This window comes from Taeniopygia guttata, chromosome 1 (genome assembly GCF_048771995.1).
Source record: "Taeniopygia guttata chromosome 1, bTaeGut7.mat, whole genome shotgun sequence".
In the NCBI taxonomy this organism is placed as follows: Eukaryota; Metazoa; Chordata; class Aves; order Passeriformes; family Estrildidae; genus Taeniopygia; species Taeniopygia guttata.
In genome coordinates this window covers 97,196,473-97,215,330 of record NC_133024.1, presented here as the reverse complement: position 1 = coordinate 97,215,330, position 18,858 = coordinate 97,196,473, and the positions used below count along the sequence as shown (strand labels likewise).

General features: G+C 39.3%; 1 protein-coding gene across 9 annotated transcripts in view; it reads right to left on the bottom strand.

Moving 5' to 3' along the window:
• Positions 1–18,858, bottom strand: part of FRMPD4 (FERM and PDZ domain containing 4) — a 392,028-nt gene that overhangs the window by 97,510 nt on the left and 275,660 nt on the right. For all 9 annotated transcript variants that reach the window (XM_072933934.1, XM_072933911.1, XM_072933928.1 and 6 more), the window contains exon 2: positions 13,275–13,391. In XM_072933934.1, the coding sequence (XP_072790035.1) occupies positions 13,275–13,391 (117 nt within the window). The remainder of the gene's footprint in view (positions 1–13,274; positions 13,392–18,858) is intronic.

Below are 18,858 nucleotides of genomic sequence, written 5' to 3'. Positions count from 1 at the left end.
TTAATTAATTCTAGTCAGGGAAACTAACGGGACTGTCTCAAATGGAGCTTGAGTATATTGATGTTGGGATTTCTCTTACCAGGCACTGTTCAAAGCCTTTTGGGAACTTCTGGCTAGTCATAGTGTGACACTCTGGAGAGCCAAATCTTTTTCAAGACATAGCCGCAATTTTGGCATGTGTTTGAAGGCATTGAAACCTGTATATTTTATATGTATATTTTAACTAAAAGTATTTCTGATTGGAAAGTTACAGCTTGTCAGCATGCAACACCATTGCTATGCTTACAGTTTCCTTCTCAGAGATAGATCACTAGCTCGTACTTCCATAGGACTCTGTTAAAAAGGTGGAACTGCATCTTCATTGGATGCTGGCAACAGGAATCATGCAACAAAACCTCTAAATTTCCTTACTATGAGCTGCCAAAATCAGCCCCTCGTGGCCTAACCCAAAATGTCTTTTATCAGTATGGCTTTTTGCCAAGTCTCTTCTGTCCAGCTCAAGGCACTGACTGGATTAAACAAAACCAATAAACAGAGCAGCAAGAAGAAAACACTGCACAAAAGGGATTATAAACAGGAACAGAGATATGAAGTATCTCTTTAGACCCCAGGTAAAACTGTTGTTCCCACGTGGTCAAGCCCAGGAACTGCATTATCTAAAACAGCACTTCTCAGAAACTCTCTCCTTATCTTTGAAGTGGTTTCTTAAGACATCTCCTCCATATACCCCTGACTTTCTGGTTTTCCTTAAGTTTCATCAATGTTTCAGCACTTCTTCCTTCTACATTTGCTGGATGTTTATCCTAGGAGCAAACTTTAACAAGGGCTTCTGCTTTTTTTGAATGGTTAAAGAGTGCAGCCATAAACAGACACTCTACACTCACTCTTACCAAATGTGCTTGGTATTCATCTCTTCTTTTAGGAACATACCAGTTATGATGACTTTTAGATATATCTCCCATATTTATGATGGATTTTTAACAAACGTTTTTCATCCCAAGATGCAAAGAAAAAAAATTGCATCTCAATATGCAAGGAAGGACATTCTAACATAATGCTGAGTGACAGACAACTAGGACAGTTGAAGCAATGTCTCTTTATAAGAACACAGCTAAAAAGCCTTTCTCTTTATGCACAGAGACTTAAGCTTATGCTTGAAATGAACAGGGAACCAAAGACATCCAAGACTGTATAGATTTCCACAATCAAAAGCAGACAATAAAACGTAGCCTGACAGGGTAGGTAAATTCTAATTCCAGCTGAAGAGGGTGAGTTGTGGGTCCACCTACAACTTGGTCTCATAAAATGTTTTCCAAGTGCCTTATCTGCTATGCAAGGGTGGGAAGTCCATCCTGCCACAAAGAATGAGAACAGCATGATTCCAAGACCAACCTCAAACTCGTAAGCATGAAGAGCTACAAGATGAATTGTTTACACACTGGGGGCAGCTAGCTTCTGCTTCCCATAGTTTGACAGAAAAGCAACTCTCCTATCAAGACAGGCTGGGAGAAACGGGATTATTCAGTCTGGAGAAGAGAAGGGTCCAGGGAGACATCAGAGCAGCCTTCCAGTACCTTAAGGGGCCCTACAGGAGAGCTAGAAAAAGCCATTTTACAAGAGCTTTCAATGGCAGGACAAGGAGCAATGGTTGTAATCTGAATGAGGCTCGATTTAGATTAGATACTAGGAAAAAAATTCTTTACTCTGAGGGTGGTGAGGAACTGGAAGACACAAGTTGCCCAAAGAAGTTTTGGATGCCCCATTGCTGGAAGTTTTCAAGGCCAGGCTAGATGCAGTGCTAAGCAACATGGTCTAGTGAAAGCTGTCCCTGTGCACAGCAGGTGGTTGGAACTGATTCATCTTTAAGGCCCCTTTCAAGTCATTCTGTGTCACTAGGAACCAAACCCAAAGTCAATCTGAGAAAAGAAAATCAAACCAATCCTAAGCCACATAACTGAAAGCTGAAAACTACACATGCCAGCAGATGTGCATTTCCAGTAGTATTTAATAAATACACATGGAAGAGCTAGGAATAGAGTCAGAGAGAATCAGAAAGATGTTAGGATTGATTAAAACATTGTCCTATGTCTTCACTGAATATCAGTATGTCTATCTGCACTATAACTTTAGAAGTACATTTCTCATTAAAAATATTACCTGACAGCAGAGCTGCAAATAACCTTCTCTCCTAAGTGAATCTAAGATCACTTAAAAATTTAAAAAAAGGTGTTATTATGCTGTTATATTTTTAAAATTATGGCAAGATTTGTCCATGCTATTTGTATGCGAAATAATATGCCTATCCAGGTTTTAATTATGAAGAGCTAAATAAATCCCATGAGCAAATGCTTATTTGTATCTGCTAAGTTCCTTCTTGTAATTCCAGCTAATTACTTCCCCTGTCAAGAAAATACTGTCTGAAGTCCCAAGATGTCACAGAAGTAGCTCAATTGCTTTCATTTTATGTCTCCCAATGTTCAATACAGAAAATGTAAATTCATTTGTCTACTGCTGGAAGAGCCAGAAATTTGAAATAATCTCTGCACTGTCAGCAGGTCTTTACTTTATGTGCTTAATCCCTGTTACCATGGAGATATTTAATTGCTCAGCGACACAGTTTGATTGGTTTATTTTAAATTGAAGTTCTTCTGTGGAACGGTCCAGGATTCCAGTGAACTTGAGATAAACAGCTTTCAAAATACTGCAGTGAGTCATGATGTTGTCAGTGACCAGATTAATTTGAGTTCAGTTGAACTATTTCTTACCTGAATCTTATACATATATGACAACATACAAAATGTGAGGATTCTTAGAATTATATTTGTGAGCTGAGAATTTTGAGTATAATTAGGCAGTATTTTATTATAAGAAGGGCAATTTAAAATTAAATGAGAAGTAAAATTCAGTAAACTTTTGGTAGTATCATCTTGTCTTTCTAAAACAAATTATGTTCCCATTTTACAATATCAGTCCAGACAAGAATCTTTCACAGGAGGCTTATACTTTATTTTCTTTACAGAAAACTGTAAATATATTAATATGAGAGAAATTAATCCAACAAGATTAATTAGGCTTCCTAAGTGCCGGCTTTCATATACATCAGCATGCAGTTCTTTAGTACATAAGTGTCTGCTGGAAATACAGTATTTCCTGGCATGGCATAATACATTAAGTAACTCGTTTTAAATTCTGTACATACACCATGATGAACTGGTAAACTTCAACTGTGCTATTTAAACAGCTGCAATAGAGTGTGCTAATTCTCATACTTTTTTTTTTTTTTTTTCAGCTCTATCACCCAGCTCCAGCACATTTTTCTCTCAATGTCGTAACTGCAGCTCTAGGGGAAATTTTCACTTAGCCTTTGCTGTGAAAGGTCTCAGTTACATCACCAAGTATCAGACAGCTTTGCTTTATTTAATTTTTCAAGTCATGGCCACTAAGATCCCATGTACAAGCTGCAGAAAACACCTTTTAGGTGTTTTTAGAGCTGTATTCCCCTCTGTATTTTTACATAGCCTGGTTTTACTCCATATGCATAGTCTCTAAGTTTGCATGAATTGGGATACCAGCATGTGACCCAAGATAAGACTTAGCTTCTTACAAACCACTACCACTCTTCCGACCACTTCATGGCTTTGCAGAACCAGAACTTGACACCTTTAATCTCAGTTCTGCAGGGACCACACTGTTTTAGGGGAGAAATGCTTGAAAAAACAGTCTCCAGTGGGGTCTATCATTTTCACATAAACTGTTTACAAGAATTAGTTTTACACTCCCAGGAAGGGTATCTTGATGTACCAAAGCAATGCTTCTTCAAAAGCATTTACATGCTGCAATTTACTGATGAGCTGCTGTTATTCCATATGAAACACCTACCTAGAACACTATGTACTCCAACAATACTGAGGATTTAATCTTTGCACCTCTGTGTTAATGTACTCAGTGATCCTGGCTTAGAGTACTTTGAATTTTTTTTTTTTTTTAAATACAGATTTTACTCCAGAAGTGTTATTCCTTCCTAATCCACCTTCAAACACACAAGAGTAACAGTGCTCAGGATGCAATTCTCTGATTTTCATGGTGTCCCCATCCAGTCTGTGTTTGGAGAAAACACAGAGGACTAGCTCAGAAACATTGAATTTGCTGTAGCACTGGCCCACAGTATGATTCTCTGTACTCCACTTAGGTATAACTACATCCAGGCAACTCAAGGCAAATGACTGAGGAAAAGCTTCTTTTATTCTGAGGAGTCTCACCCACATTCACACCTTCTTGTATAACCCCCCTCACCTTTCCAGTGTGGGAAATACTCTTGGTTCAGTCAGTGAGGGTTCTATGCGTGTGCAAAGGGGACTCAAAAACTGCAAGCCAGTAGAGAGGGAGGGAGCCATGCTGCTGTGACTAGCTCCTGAGTTACAGCACACTAACCTGGTTATGTACAGCTGCCTTACAATGCAATGAACTCTCCATTTTTCCATGCTCTAGTTAAAATAAAACAACCCCACAAACCGTCATCTCCTTGCTATCATACCTTCCATTATTACAATGATTTATCCCAGCCAGTATTAATATCACTTTGTCTGTCATATTTATGACTGCTGTATTTCTGGCTAGAGCAACATCTCTTTGTGAAGGAAGCACACTTGTTAAATCATCCCCTCTTTTCAGGAGGTTAAGCTGTTTTATCAATAATTTCTTTTTCACCATACCTGAGTAGTCTCTAGGCAAACCACTGACATAAACAGGTTGCTTTACAATTTTCCTTCTTCTCCTTTCTAATTATTCAGGTTTGCTTTAAAAAGTCCCTTCCATTTGTGTATCCCTGCTGCTGCTCATCTCTTCTAAACCCACTCCCCCTTCCACCATATGATCCTGTCCTTGAGTAGGTCAAATCCTTAGCAACAGAAAGCAAATTTGTATTCAGTCTGGAAGAAGCAGAGTAGCACTCCTTCTCTAATAGCACACTGTTCATATCAACCGCCCGTATTAGTGACAAGGGAATTAAAATAAAAAAAAACATTAAAAAAGATAGAAAAAAACAAGAATCATCATACCAATCAGACCTGTTGTCCACCTGGTCCAGTATTCTTTCTCTGACAGCACTCAGTACCCGCTTCAGAGGAAGGTGCAAGAAACCTTGTAATTATAGAATAACCTGATTAATACAGGAAGTTTCGTCCTAGCCCTAGGCAGTCAGCAGCTGACTCACCCGCTTGTCTGAAACATAAGATTTTATATCTGCTCTAATTTTTTTAATCCTATGTAATTTAATAGTGAAAGTCTTATTACAAATGTACTTTGCAAATGTACATTTCAATCCTATGAAGCATTTTAGTCTTTACTGTAACCTGTAGCTGAAAGTTCTATTTGCTAATTATGTAGGTTGTACTATTTTTATCACTATTAAACTGCCAGCCATTCAATCTCATTGGATGTCCCTTTTAGGGACTCGGGAATAAGTGGGCCAGAGTGTGATTCCACTGCCTTTTTTCCCCTTGGCATCTCACCTGGGAGTGGAGGTGCCCGAAGAGGTGCACGGCAGTCAGCCTTTGGCTGGAGGCACTGAACCAGCACACGGGCTGCCTCTGCTCACAGCCCTCACCCAAAGGAAAGGTGCCCTGCACAAGTGATGAGTGCCCTCATGAACAAAGCAGCAGCAGCTGTGCTGCTCATATTTTTGTGAATATCACATAAATCCCCTGTGAATCCAGTCAACATTGTTTCTGTACTTAGAGATGAAAGAATGCAATGTGCTCAATAAAGTGCTATGTAATATCATACCTACAGGGCAGAAGGTGGCTCCTGTGACTTCAAACTTTCATTATGGCCTTATGTACTGTGGTAATTTTAAGGTAAAGTAACAACAGCCTTTTCAAAACCCAGGAAGATGAACAACACAATAACAACAATCAAGGCTTTCACTATATTTTACTTATATCCATTGATGGTTTTCAGAACCTTCCAACAACGCAAACACCAACAGAACACTTGTTGGGGTAGGCTAGACATAACAGAAGAAAATAATAATTTTTTTTTAAATTGCTGAATGGTCTGATCATCTTCTGTGCTTATTTATTTTGAAGTAAACTGATTTGCAGACTGTGAGCCTCAGTTTTGCATTTGGTATAAATTAGTGGTCCTTAATAAGCAGGATGCTTGATTGATAGGCCATTAATATCATCAGTGATTGTGTTGTGTCATTCCACGCTGCTGACCAGCTATAAGAACTGGATGTACAAGCAGGAGCACACAGATTGTGCGTCAATGGGCACAGAGGTGAACTTTCAGAAAATACAACTGAGTTCCTCTTCTAAGCACAGCAGGCACTAAAGCAATAAGATGAAGACAACTAAAGAAAATTTAGGTAAGTATTTGAGTATAGAAGAATATCATAACATTATTTTTTTGTAAAGAAATATTGTACCATGTATGCTTTGAGAATTTAGGATGTTGTGAGCTACAATAGTTATCAAAGAACACAAACACGTTACCTCTATTTTCTGTACAGGGCAAAAACTGACATTTGAGAATGTCATGCTTCAGGAATAGCACAGCTACTAAGACAAACAAGGACAACCTAAATGTAACGATTTCACGAGCCAAAAATCACGGAGATTATATATGCAGGATAACATACCTTAGAGAAAAGAATTAAGCTTGCCAGATACACCTGGAAGAAGTCTTAGATTAATTTTTTGATATTAAATACAAAAGCACTAGCAAACAACAAGACGTTCAGGATACCAAAATATGATGTGGCACAGAATCATTTATGTTGGAAAAGACTCCAAGTCCAACCTTTGACCAATTGCCACCTTGTCAACTAGACCATAGCACTAAGTGCCACATAGAGTCATTTCTTGAACACCTCCAGGGATGATGACTCCACCTGGGCAGTCTGTTCCAATGTTTAACAACCCTTTCCATGAAGAAATTCTTCCTGATGTCCAAGCTGAACCTCCCCTATTGCAGCTTGAGGCTATGTCCTCTCATTCTGTCACTAGTTGCTTGGGAGAAGAGGCCAACCCTCACCTTGCTATAACTTTTTTTCAGGCAGTTGAGAAGAGAAGCAATGTCTCCCCACAGCCTCCTTTTCTCCAGGCCAAACACCCCAGCTCCCTCAGCAGCTCCTCATATGATTCAGATCTCTAGACCCTTCACCAGCTCTGTTGCCCTTCTCTGCACACACTCCAGCACCTCAATGTCTTTCTTGAAGAGCCCAGACCTGAACACAGAATTTGAGGTGTGACCTCACCAGTGGCCAGTTCAGGGGAACAATTACTTCCTCAATCCTGTTGGTCCCACTATTTTTGATGCAATCCAGGATGTTGTTGGCCATTTCAGCCATCTGAGCACACACCAGCTCATGTTCAGCCTGCTGTCAACCAACACCCTCAGGTCCTTTCCCACTGGCCTGCTTTCCAACCACTCTCCCTAAGCCTGTAGTGCTGCAGGGAGTGTTGTGACTGAAGTGCAGGAGCGGGCAACTTGGACTTGTTCAACCTGTCTGACAATTCAGGAGTCACTGTCCCATTCACACCACCTAAGCTGGGACCAAGGCCCCTTCACAGCTACACACCCTGCACTCATAGTCAGTCTCCTGGCTGGGCTGTAGGGCCCATGCCCTTTGTTATGCAGGGTTGGCAGTTCACAGCCTGTAGAGCCAGCTCCCACCCCACAGAGCTGGAGCTGCAGCTCACACTGCAGCTGCACACTGAGCTACCTGCACTGAGTGTATCACTCAACAGAACCTCACACTACTGCCTCACCCCATTGATCCAGTCTGTCCAGATCCCTCTGCAGAGTCTTCCAACCTTCCAGCAGATCAACACTCCCACCCTACTTACTGTTGTCCATGAACACACTGAGGGTGCCCTTGATACCCTCATCCTGATCTTCAGTAAAGGTATTAAACCACACTGGTCCAGTCTGAGCTATGGTCCAGCACTGGTGCAATACTGGTCTCCGACTGGATGTGATACCCTTTGCTTGGACTGTTCTCTGGGCTCAGCCATACAGCCAGTTTGTAATCCAGTCAAGAGAGCACTTGTCCAGGATGTGGGGTGCCAGCTTCTCCATGAGAATGCCATAGGAGACAATATCAAAGACTTTGCTGAAGTCCAAGTAGCCTACATCCTCAGAATTTCTCTCATCTACTAGGTGGATCACTTAGTCATTTCAACTGTCCTAGCAACCATGTCATATTAACATAAATAAAATTTGGGAAGACTTTTGACAGGTAGTACTCTCCCAGTTCTGCTGTGTACTCGGGAGATTGACCCGTGGGTTCAAGCCAAGCAGTAATAATGCTGCAGGCTTTGATCTCTGGGTGTGCTTCCTTTAATTTCTTGCCTAGGATCCCAACTGTTTGTTCAGTTTGTTCCAGACTGGAGCACAGAAGTAAGCTAATATGCACAAAGGACAGATGGTCAGGGTCCATAGAGCCAAATAGAGAGCAAACCAAAGTGGAAACACAGACAGACCCCATCATCCTCCCAGGCAATAGCAAGAATAAGTAAACACAATCAATAAAAATAACAAAGCAAAATAAACACAACCAATAGCACCTCTTGCAAACAAGAATATGGCAATAAACTGACCTAACAGACCCCTCTATCTCGAAAATCTAATAACTAACTACGCATTAGTGGAACCAGTGTTATTTAAGTTCACATAAGAAGGGCTACACTTCCTTTTGGAGAATTTTATTTCACATTCTCTGGTCTTTATTTGAATGACAGAAACCAGATCCATGAAAATACCAAAGTATCCCATTCCTTAGGAATTAAACAGCAATACAAATCAAAAAGGTATGACTTTTGAAAGCAGTGAATGTTGCTTCAACTGTACCTTAAAGTGCAGTTGTAGGGCAGTTTAAGACAATAAAACCCTGTTGGAACTCTATTCTCAAACCATTCAGATATTTCAGTGTGGCAGCAATGCTCATCACCTGGTAACGTCTATGGTCTGAGCAGAAGGCTGGAGAGGCTGACCTTCAGAGGATTCTTCCATGCTAAACCATTCTGCAACTTCATCAGACCATGGAAAGGACTGGCTTAGGGCAAAACCAACATAAAATTTATTGCTTTCTCCATAAGATTGACTTTTTATTAGCTTTTGTCTGTTTATTTCCCTCTATCAACTTCCTCTAGATCTGACAAGCAGCAAAATTTCCACAAGGGAAAGGACAAAAATGTACAGGTCCAAAAATCAGTAAGATCACAGCCGTGGCAAAAATAAGGACTTAAAATTGCCATGGGGCTAAACATTTTGTATATGAAATCAGCCAAAACCTTCTGCTCCACATACTATCTCTCTGGAATACTATATTCACACAAAACAGTTTTTAATATGTGTCATGCTTTTATTTGAATTAACATTACAAAATTTCTCATAATAATATACTACACAGCATATATAATAGATGCAATTAAAACACCTAGGTCTTTAAAGTGGTTAAATATACTATATTCAAATTATTTCATATTAAAAGTCCAGTTAAATACAGCTTGTGGAATACAGAAACATGCTGGGAGAATTCTAGATGATTGCCATCCTCCCATACTGAAATGTATTACTTATATCATAGCGCTATTTCAAGTAAAAGGGGCAAGTTAAAAGGGAATGGGTGAAGTTCTGAAACTTTTATGTACCATGGCCTAAACTTAAGAAAAAATATTTTAGAGGCTTGCAAAATGACCCTGGTTGTGCCATCTGTACAGAAGAGATAATGAATTGATGGCAACATCTGAAAACATTTTGATAAGAGATTCTTCTCACACTTTTACAAAAGTACTGCCTGGCGATGGAAGCTGCCCCTGATTAGCTCATGTCATAAGGGCTTTCAGAGATTTGAAAGAAATCAAATTTGCTTCAGCAGAACGAATAAACATCTCTTCCCATTCATGCCTCAAAGCATTTGCACCAACACTATATAATTACATTTCATTTCACCAGAAGATTCTCCTGGATTCTCTATTCCTCACACAATTTCAAAATTACAATATGTCTTCTTGCAGTTGAATGGATATGTACATATGGCAAAAAGTAAATTATTTCATTAAAAAGCAGTTAAAGTCGCTATGAATCATGTTAGCTCCTTTTACAGAACTCACACATACATTTCATTGTGATAATACCTGGTTATACAGCTTTAATCAAAACAAAGCAAAGTATTTGAATTGCTTTTTCTCCTTCAGTATGATGCAATTTGTTAATCTGCATGGCTATAAAAAGCTTTAGAGACAATAAAAATGCTATTTCACTGATCTCTCTCCTGTCTTTATTGGCATAACATTCAATAATCATCTCACTATATCATTCCTAAAATCTAGGTGTGAAAATGAATGAAAGAAAAATGAATTCTGTTTTTATTTATATAGTCTCATGAAATACTTGCAAAAACAGTTGTTTTGAAAGCCAGAGAGAGCTTCTCTGCCAAATAACAGTCACGGTAAGGACAAATACTATGTACACCTCCACAGAGGAATCACTGGCAAGTCACTGGTTCTATTTAGTCTTTGGTCATTCTTCTAAAACCAAGATATATCTAATGGAACGATCCAGTCACATTGCAGCCCCACCTGGGTTGATGTTCCCTAGTAATGGTGGATGGCTGGTGCAGTACATGGTTCCAAAGGGTTTCCTGATTTCATTCTGTTTCCAAAAGTACTGGCTTTTTCCAGAAGAACTGCATTCCTGGGGAGCATCATTTCATGTAAGATGCATTACTACCCTGAAAGCACATCTGTGCACATGCTACAGCCAGTGCTGTTGCTGTAAAACGCTCAATACTGTATGAATATGAACTGTAGGAATATGTACTGTCAACCACACAATGTGTAGGTATGTAGCAGTGTTCAGCTTGCACCTGAAACTGCTCAGAGATTCCAGTGGGTTGGAAAGTCTGGCACAAAACATCAAAGGCTTCTACAGAGGCCTCATGCCCTTTACCTCTCAGAGCATACTATTTTTCTCCATGTACTCTGCTATCCACATGCAGAGAAAAATGGAAGAAAGATCAGAACCCAAAAGAAAACAAAAAACAAGCACCTTGTATGAGGATGAGGAAAAGACCTAAAACAACTACCCCAACAACAAAACAACCGCAGGTCTCATATTACTTAAGGCATAATTTAGCACTCCCTGTTATGGATTTTTTTTTTTCCTAGATGCAGTTTTCTCAATTTAAGAGAGGGATGTGGTACTTCAGGGTACTAAAAGCCATTAAAAAAAATAAACAAAATAATCACTAGCTACAGAGGATTAGTAAATATTCCCAAATTGCGAAATTAATGAGTACTAAGGCACTGAGTTTTGTAAGCTAAAGCTGTTGACAGCTACACAACAAGTGCAGCATCCTGTTACGTGACCAGTGAGAAAAGAGGAGCAATCAAATGTAGCACCTCTCCTCATAATCAGGATATTAATCCTTCAAATGAATCTCATTCACACAGGCAAAACCATGCCAACAGTCTGTAGAAAATAGGAATGAGATGTGCAGGTATCTTCACGAACTTGAGTAAAAGAAATAACAGTCTCACATCTGCACAGTACTTTGGAGGCTCACCTATACTTCTTGACAAGCCTAATTAACTCAGGCAGAAAACCTATGCTAATACAGTTATATTGTGCCTGGCATTCTGCTTCACACTGCCCATCTTTCAGACATCCAAAGCATGATAAATACTTGTTGAAGCAAGAAAACAACATTTCAAAGTCAGCTTCTGAGCCCTCATTAACCCAGAAAATTTGTTCCAATTTGGACAGGTCTGAAATTGCTCTAAATCTTGAAAGCCTTCAGGTCACCAGGCTGCTACAAATCTTGCTTTGGCTCTGAAAGCAAATGCCTCCTAGGAAGCCAAGGCATACCCTGTGGGCAAAAGGGCTAGGGAAGCAAAGCACAGTGACAGGGATCTTCAGCCTTATGCTTTACAATTATTTTTTTGCAGTTGAAGGATCTTGAGAGAAATAAAGACTTTTAACAGTCAATTAAAAATATTTTTTATCCTTCTGCTTTGTGTCAAAAGAATTCTAATTCTCATCCACAACTTTTTCAAGTACCTACAAGTTTCTAAATAGGTTGATAAAGACAAAAATTAAATAATAATTTTAAACCCCAAAACTTCACAAGAACAAAATGCTAACATTAAAAATGAAATGAAAGCTAAAGAAAATAATGCCAAGCAGCCAATGGTTCTGCTAACCCACTACCATCACCCCTTCTTAGTGAAGAAGTTCGAAAGCCACGTAAGAGTACATTTCCTAGAACAGCAAAATGTGTTCTATCCAAAGCACCTCAGTGATTTAAAAAATAATTTTGCACAGTTTACAATGGGAAAAGAAAATCCAATTATGTTTACAATTATATCATACATGTTGATATTTAATTTTTAAACCAGAGCTAAAAACTGTGGGAAAGCTAAGAATTAGTATATTTACTATACAGGATCCAAACATACACTTTCTGATTACCAGTATAATTAATATATTAGACAAACCAAAAGACCTCACATTGATGCCTTGGAGCAGCTACCTAAAATAGAGGTTAGACAAAATTAAGAGTATAATAGCAGGTTTTCATTAAAGGCCTTCAATAGGTACACCTTGGGCCAATAGGTACACCTAAAGCCTCCAGGGGGCTTTACCCAAGATGGACAAAGGTCACAAGTTAAAAGTTTGGTCTATTTCCATATCAGGGGTTAATCCTCCAATTACAGTTTCAGGTAATGAAGTAATTTACTCCAAGTTTGTCCCCCACCACCCCCTTCACAGTTGTTTATATCTCTCTGGGCCTGAGATAATAAGGTGTCCTTGAGTTTCAGGCCTAGAAAGGTATTGCTTTGTCTGAATAAACAGAAGAATAGTAGCTGACAGGCTGTGGAGTTTTAGAGTTATACACTAAACAGTACAGGATCTGAAAAATATAAAATAAAAGCTAAAGGCATCAACATGGAGGAGAGTTGAAAGTCTCAGTCAGAACTGACCTTCTGCCTCATTCTTTAAACATGGCATTTTTATTTTTTATTCATCTTTTGTTAACGACCTTTTAATTCTCAAAGAATTACAAGTCCTTATATTATGAACATTCTCTTGGGCAAATGAAGTAACCAAGTACCAAAGCAAAGAGCAGAAAGCACAGTCCGAGCTATCAAACCAGTGAACATAAACCATGTAGGGCTGAAGCAAGAACTAGGATTCCAAGGCGATACAGTTGAGTGCAGGGCTGCATTGCTGTGCCCCACGCTGCACAGCTCACACTGCCCACGTACCTGATGAAGTAGTCTCTTCCATCTCTGTTTGCCGTCATCTCCCATCCATAAGGTGTTCCCTGGTTCAAGCTCCAGGTCCCTGAAGGGTGAGGCCAGCCTGAAGACTTATTCCTGTGGCTGCAGTTGTGGAAAATGTGGAGGGGAAAAGAGAGAGGGGAAAAAAATGTTATTTCTCCCTTGTACTTCATATTATTCACTTGACATCTGAGTACTTTCATAGCTTTGAAATACAGAGTCAAAACCCAGGCAAGGGAACAGAGGTTAGCAGATGTATATACATTTATTCTTTCAGTCAATACAAAAATATGCTGTCATTTCTAACAGTCTGAGTTCAAACCTTTGGTTGGTGAATTTGTCACTCTCCATCAGTCCCACATACACAGTGCTAATTTTGAGCAGTTTTTAATAAAAGGAACGAGAAGCACTTTCATTCATCACCATTCCTTGTTCAAATGCCAGCTCTCAGCACAGTTTTAGGGAAAAAAGCCAAAATCAAACCAAACCACCCACTACATCACTGCAGATCACACTCACAGTGCAACACCTGGCATGAGAAGGAGCATCAACCTTCTCTCTGTTAGGAAACCATTTTTTTGCTTCTTGCACTGGAATGAAGAAAGGCCATGACACTGCTGCAGAGCTCACTAAATTGACTGAATATGTAAATCTTGTTGCACTTGATCATTATCCATTAAGCTCTCCCACCAAATAACCTTTAAAAGGCTGCAGCATCTCCAAGCCCACACGCTGTCATATCCCACTGCTCCAGCACTCTCTGCTAGTATTCCCACTCCCAAAGTAGAACCCAGCAGGGCCAGCACTCCCAAGTGACAAGTGTTTCCCCACTAGTCTGAAATATTTTGTGAGGTACTGACTCCATACAAAAAAAGATTCAGCTAGCAAGGATCCACCATAATTTCCCACAGGAATAGCCAAAGTTTGCACACATGCTTTTCCCCTCACTTGCAGGGATTAAGCTAGATATTTCTGCACATTCCCACTTTCTCCTGTGGGACTAAGGGGTTCAGAAGACAACAAACAAGTCTTTTAGCAAAATTAGTCAAGCCATTAATATCTATGTACAATCTGAAAAAAGGAAAGAGCAGGAAGAGACAGAGCAACCAAAAAAGCTAAAGGCCAGCGAAGGGCATGTGACAGACAGGCAAATAGGAATGAGCACCAAACACTTACAATCTGAAATTTTGGCATAAAACCAAAACCACACAAAATAAGAGCATGTTTTGAATTAGTTGTCTTCCCTGTTTCTGTCTTTTCTCCACCCATCAAATATATTACAGCTTAGTTTTATGTGCTAGATTTATTTAAGTTCAAATCGTAGCAAGGAATTTACTACCTCTTCCACAGATAGAGACATAAGAACTCCTTTTCTTTAGAGAAACAGAACACAGTGTAACCTGACAAACTGTCCTGAAGGAACAGAATTGGTCTCCATGGACAACTCAACAACTGATTGTAAATTGCTAAATTCAATATGCATAGTCGATCTTTCCCAATGGAGGAATGTATCATTAAAAACAAACTAGCTGCTCAAAACCTCCCCCTTCATTTCAAGGATTAATCACAATTGAGAAAAAACATGGTGCTTCAAAATACAATTTACATGTAAAGTAGAGAATTACAATGGAATGCTAGGTATCATTTAGTTTATCAATTGCATTAAGTACTCTATCTTCAAGGAGTAGAAAAACATTTCTGTTATCATATTCAAACACTGGTATTTGCCAGGAAGAGACAGGGCAACGCCATAAGGCATGGCTTAAATCTAATATTGAAAATGCTATGACTCTTAAAAAAATTAGTTCTTCAAGGCTAATCAAACATATAAATGTCAGATATGCTACACTACCCGAGATAAATGCAATGAGTCTGTTTCTGATCCAAGTAATTTATTAGGAAACAGTGATACAAGGAACAAATCCAAAATACTTTCAACACTCTCTTATGCAGTTTCTTGTTAAGCTGAGCATAAACATTGCTTTTCCTCCATATGCTTGAGAGACAAAGAAAGGGTCCCTTCTTTTAGACAGGAGCCATTCTCCAATGTGAGAATGTCAGCTTAACCACATCTACAGACTTCAAATAACACTTTAGAATATTTGGAATCCTAACCACTGCAGTTAACTAAATACACTAGAATGTAACCTTTTTTATCAATACTGTATAAATGGATACCCATCCATTTAACAGTTTTCATTTTAATTAGATGTGTTTCACAAACCCTGTGCTATAGTTTCACCATCTGTTAAATGGATACAGTGACATTTAAATTCCCAAGTAAAGTACATCAAACTATCAGATAATTTGTAGAAGCATAGGACAGTGATGATGATCAGTATTGTAACTCTCTGCATTCAAATTAAGGACTCATCTTTGTATGGATTATAGCATTAGTGGATTTTAAGGTAAATCTAATTCCCTTGAAAGCATTCTTTGATCCCTTAAAACATTAATGGTGTCAGAACCATATCATATATGATGGGTATTAAGTGTCCTACTTAACTATAAACATGTCTAGATCTGATCTACTCCTCCAGACTTTCTTATAATCAGTGGGATACAAATTAGCACTTGAGACACTGTATGCACCTACATTAGATATGTGCAAATTAACAGTAGCTCCACAGGGAAAAAAGACATCATTTTTCCTATACCTATTGTGCAAGTCACGTAAACACATCATAACAATAAAGCAATGTCTTTACTCTCAGAGGTAACTAGGCTTCCCAGCTGCCTGTACAGTCTGGAAAAAGGAGCAAGTGAACTAAATTTTTTTCTACACTTCCCTTCACTTGTTCAATGTAATTCTGCTTGTCTGCAAGAATTCTCTTCAGTGGCCACTATGAGGGGCAAAAGATAGCAAAGAGGAGCTAAATGCCAGAAATGATAAGCAAGTTAGGCATTTCACTTGGGGGAAGAACAAATGTTTATTATGGGGCTTCACATTATAGTCTCGTGTTTACCATTTGGATATTCAGTGTCCTGGAATCATCTTGTTCAACATCTTGATGTTTCTCATAATACTTCCTCACATACAGGAACTATTTTTTCCTCAAAGCACTGTCTGTAGGGGCATCAGTGACTCACACAAGGCTGACCACGTAACACAAGACACTCAGCACGAAGAATGGAGTAACAGTGTCGATACACTGGCTTCCTTTACATATATATGAAGAAAAAACTTCCAAATTTGGAGTCTTGCCATGTAGCCTGGCTTCATTTCAACTCTCCATTGGTACAAAAGCCAGTTCTTCTCTTCCCACATGCCAATACATAGGTCAGTCCCGCTCCCACCCATCATAAAAGACATCCTGAACAAAAGCCACACGGCACTCCCAGAGTTGCTTATGAAGGACTCACAGCTCCACAGCACAGAGACAATTCTAGCCACAACAAACCCAAGGAGGTACTGAGAGGAGCACCAGAGATAAAACATTTTGTATTATTAGTTTTTAAAAGTAAGAACACCACACCTGAAGTATCTGCAGACCATGTCTATCTGCAAATAGGAAAGACTATTGTGACACAAGCGGAGTCCAGTAACCATCTCTCTGTGATATTTAATCCTCCACTGCCTCAGGAATTAAACCCTTTTGTCTCAATCCAGTTCTCACCCTCTCCTCTCCCACAAGGCTACTGCAATACTTTTACCTCCATCCTACCACTTTAACTTGAAAAAATGAGAAATTAAAGTTTTATAGAATCTGTAGAGATACTATCAAAATCAATCATCATACCCTGCTACTGAAACTCCCCTGAGGGGCACACAGACATGATGGACAATAGTTTCTGGATGCAAGATCAAGGACACTGAAAGACTTCTTGTCTTTGAGGAGATGAGTCCTATAAACCTCCAGAGAAGTTGTCCTACCAGAAATACGAAATAAGAAAATTAACTGCCCCAGACACCTGCTGTAGTAAAAAGCTTAATTCATACTGAGTCTCTTATTACTAAATCATTTAAGTAGAGAAGGGAACCCTAATGACTTCAGATATCCTTCATCTTCTACAACCCACATGCTTTCAAATCTTTTGATGGGTAAGAAAGCAGAAGGGTTTTAGTCCTCATCTAAATGTGTGCTATTTTTGAACTTGTGTGTGTCAGTTACAAGAAATTTGATGAGTATCATCCCACAAATGAGTTTAGAGTTTCAAGTTTGTTATTAACCAATCACTAAAGGTAGAATTGTTGTCCAAGACAGTTTTTCTTATTTAATCATAACAACAAAATGCTAGAAAAGTATTTTTACCCTTTGATACCTGTCATTCTCAATAAGTTTGCAGCACAGACGTGCTCTGGTCAAAGGTAGAATAAGGTTACTGTATTCTTCAGGTTTGCCTGAAATTTTCTCCCTGAACCATGCATCATCAGGAAAATACAAATGCTATTCAGAAAATAAAGGCATACACCTTTCTTCTATTTTGTGTTAGTTGTTTTCCTATTTCCCTAAATTCCTATTTTCCTGAATAAACCAGGTTGCCTTGCACCAGTTGATCAGAAATTGTCTCCAGCTCGAAGTTTTTCTTTGTTAGGCATTAACTACTCCCCAAACTCTAGGTGAAGGAAAAAAAATCCAAACTTCTTTTTCTCCTGTCCCCGCTTTCCACCACAGATACACTGAATTATTCATAATTTCACCAAGTACCAGTCATTCTTACTCCAAATAGACCATGATGCTAAAGGCTTCACTCAACCTTTAAATCCTTTGGGGGACCAGAAAAAAACCTCAAGTACAACCCAAAAATTCATACTGAACTCCTCTATGGCAATTCACAATTGTAGAGAAGGTACATTTCTAGAAAACCCTATCAGACTGTCTTTGTCATACATTTCATTAGCTTCCATCTCCTCAGTGCCTAAAACACTTTTTCTAAACAGCAGCCTATGCCTAGATTGAGAACAGAAGACACTCCAATGAATTATGAATTCCTCCTCTAGAAGTCACTGCTCCTTCTGTCAGTCATGAGACAAGGGTCCGTGCTGTGTAGCTGATCCTAAAGGCAAGAGATCCCTTTTACCAAGGATTCCATGGCTGCCATGGGGAACACTGTGACAGCTCTCCTGCACACAAGCAGGAAATACAGCAGCAGGTGCCCATCACTTCATCAGGGAAAGAGGGCAGTTCCACATGGCAGAAAAGTCTGTTCCCGGACTTTGTGAGACACTTAGGGCTCAAAACGCTTCAGCATCAATTCCAGACTCCTGTCTGTATCACAGGCAGTGCAGAACGATGAAGAACAAAACCATTGGCTTTTCAAAATGTGCACACCTCACTGTACAAGGAATGGTTCCTCTCAGTCTGAAACTACAGCAACATGATGTTACCTCCAAACAAACTTTAAGGATCTATGTGTAGAACAATTTTCACCAAGTATCTTCCAAAATTTCATTTTTGCTTTCCTCTCTCTTCTCTTATATGCAAAAAGACACAAGTAACTGAACAGCACAGTGAAGTACCTATGGAACATGTTTGTTCAATTAGAAAGCTCCTCAGAATTGAGTGTTGGCTGCTCAAAGAGCCACTGGTGTCCTCTGTGGACCCATAACTATCAAAGGTACAGGCAG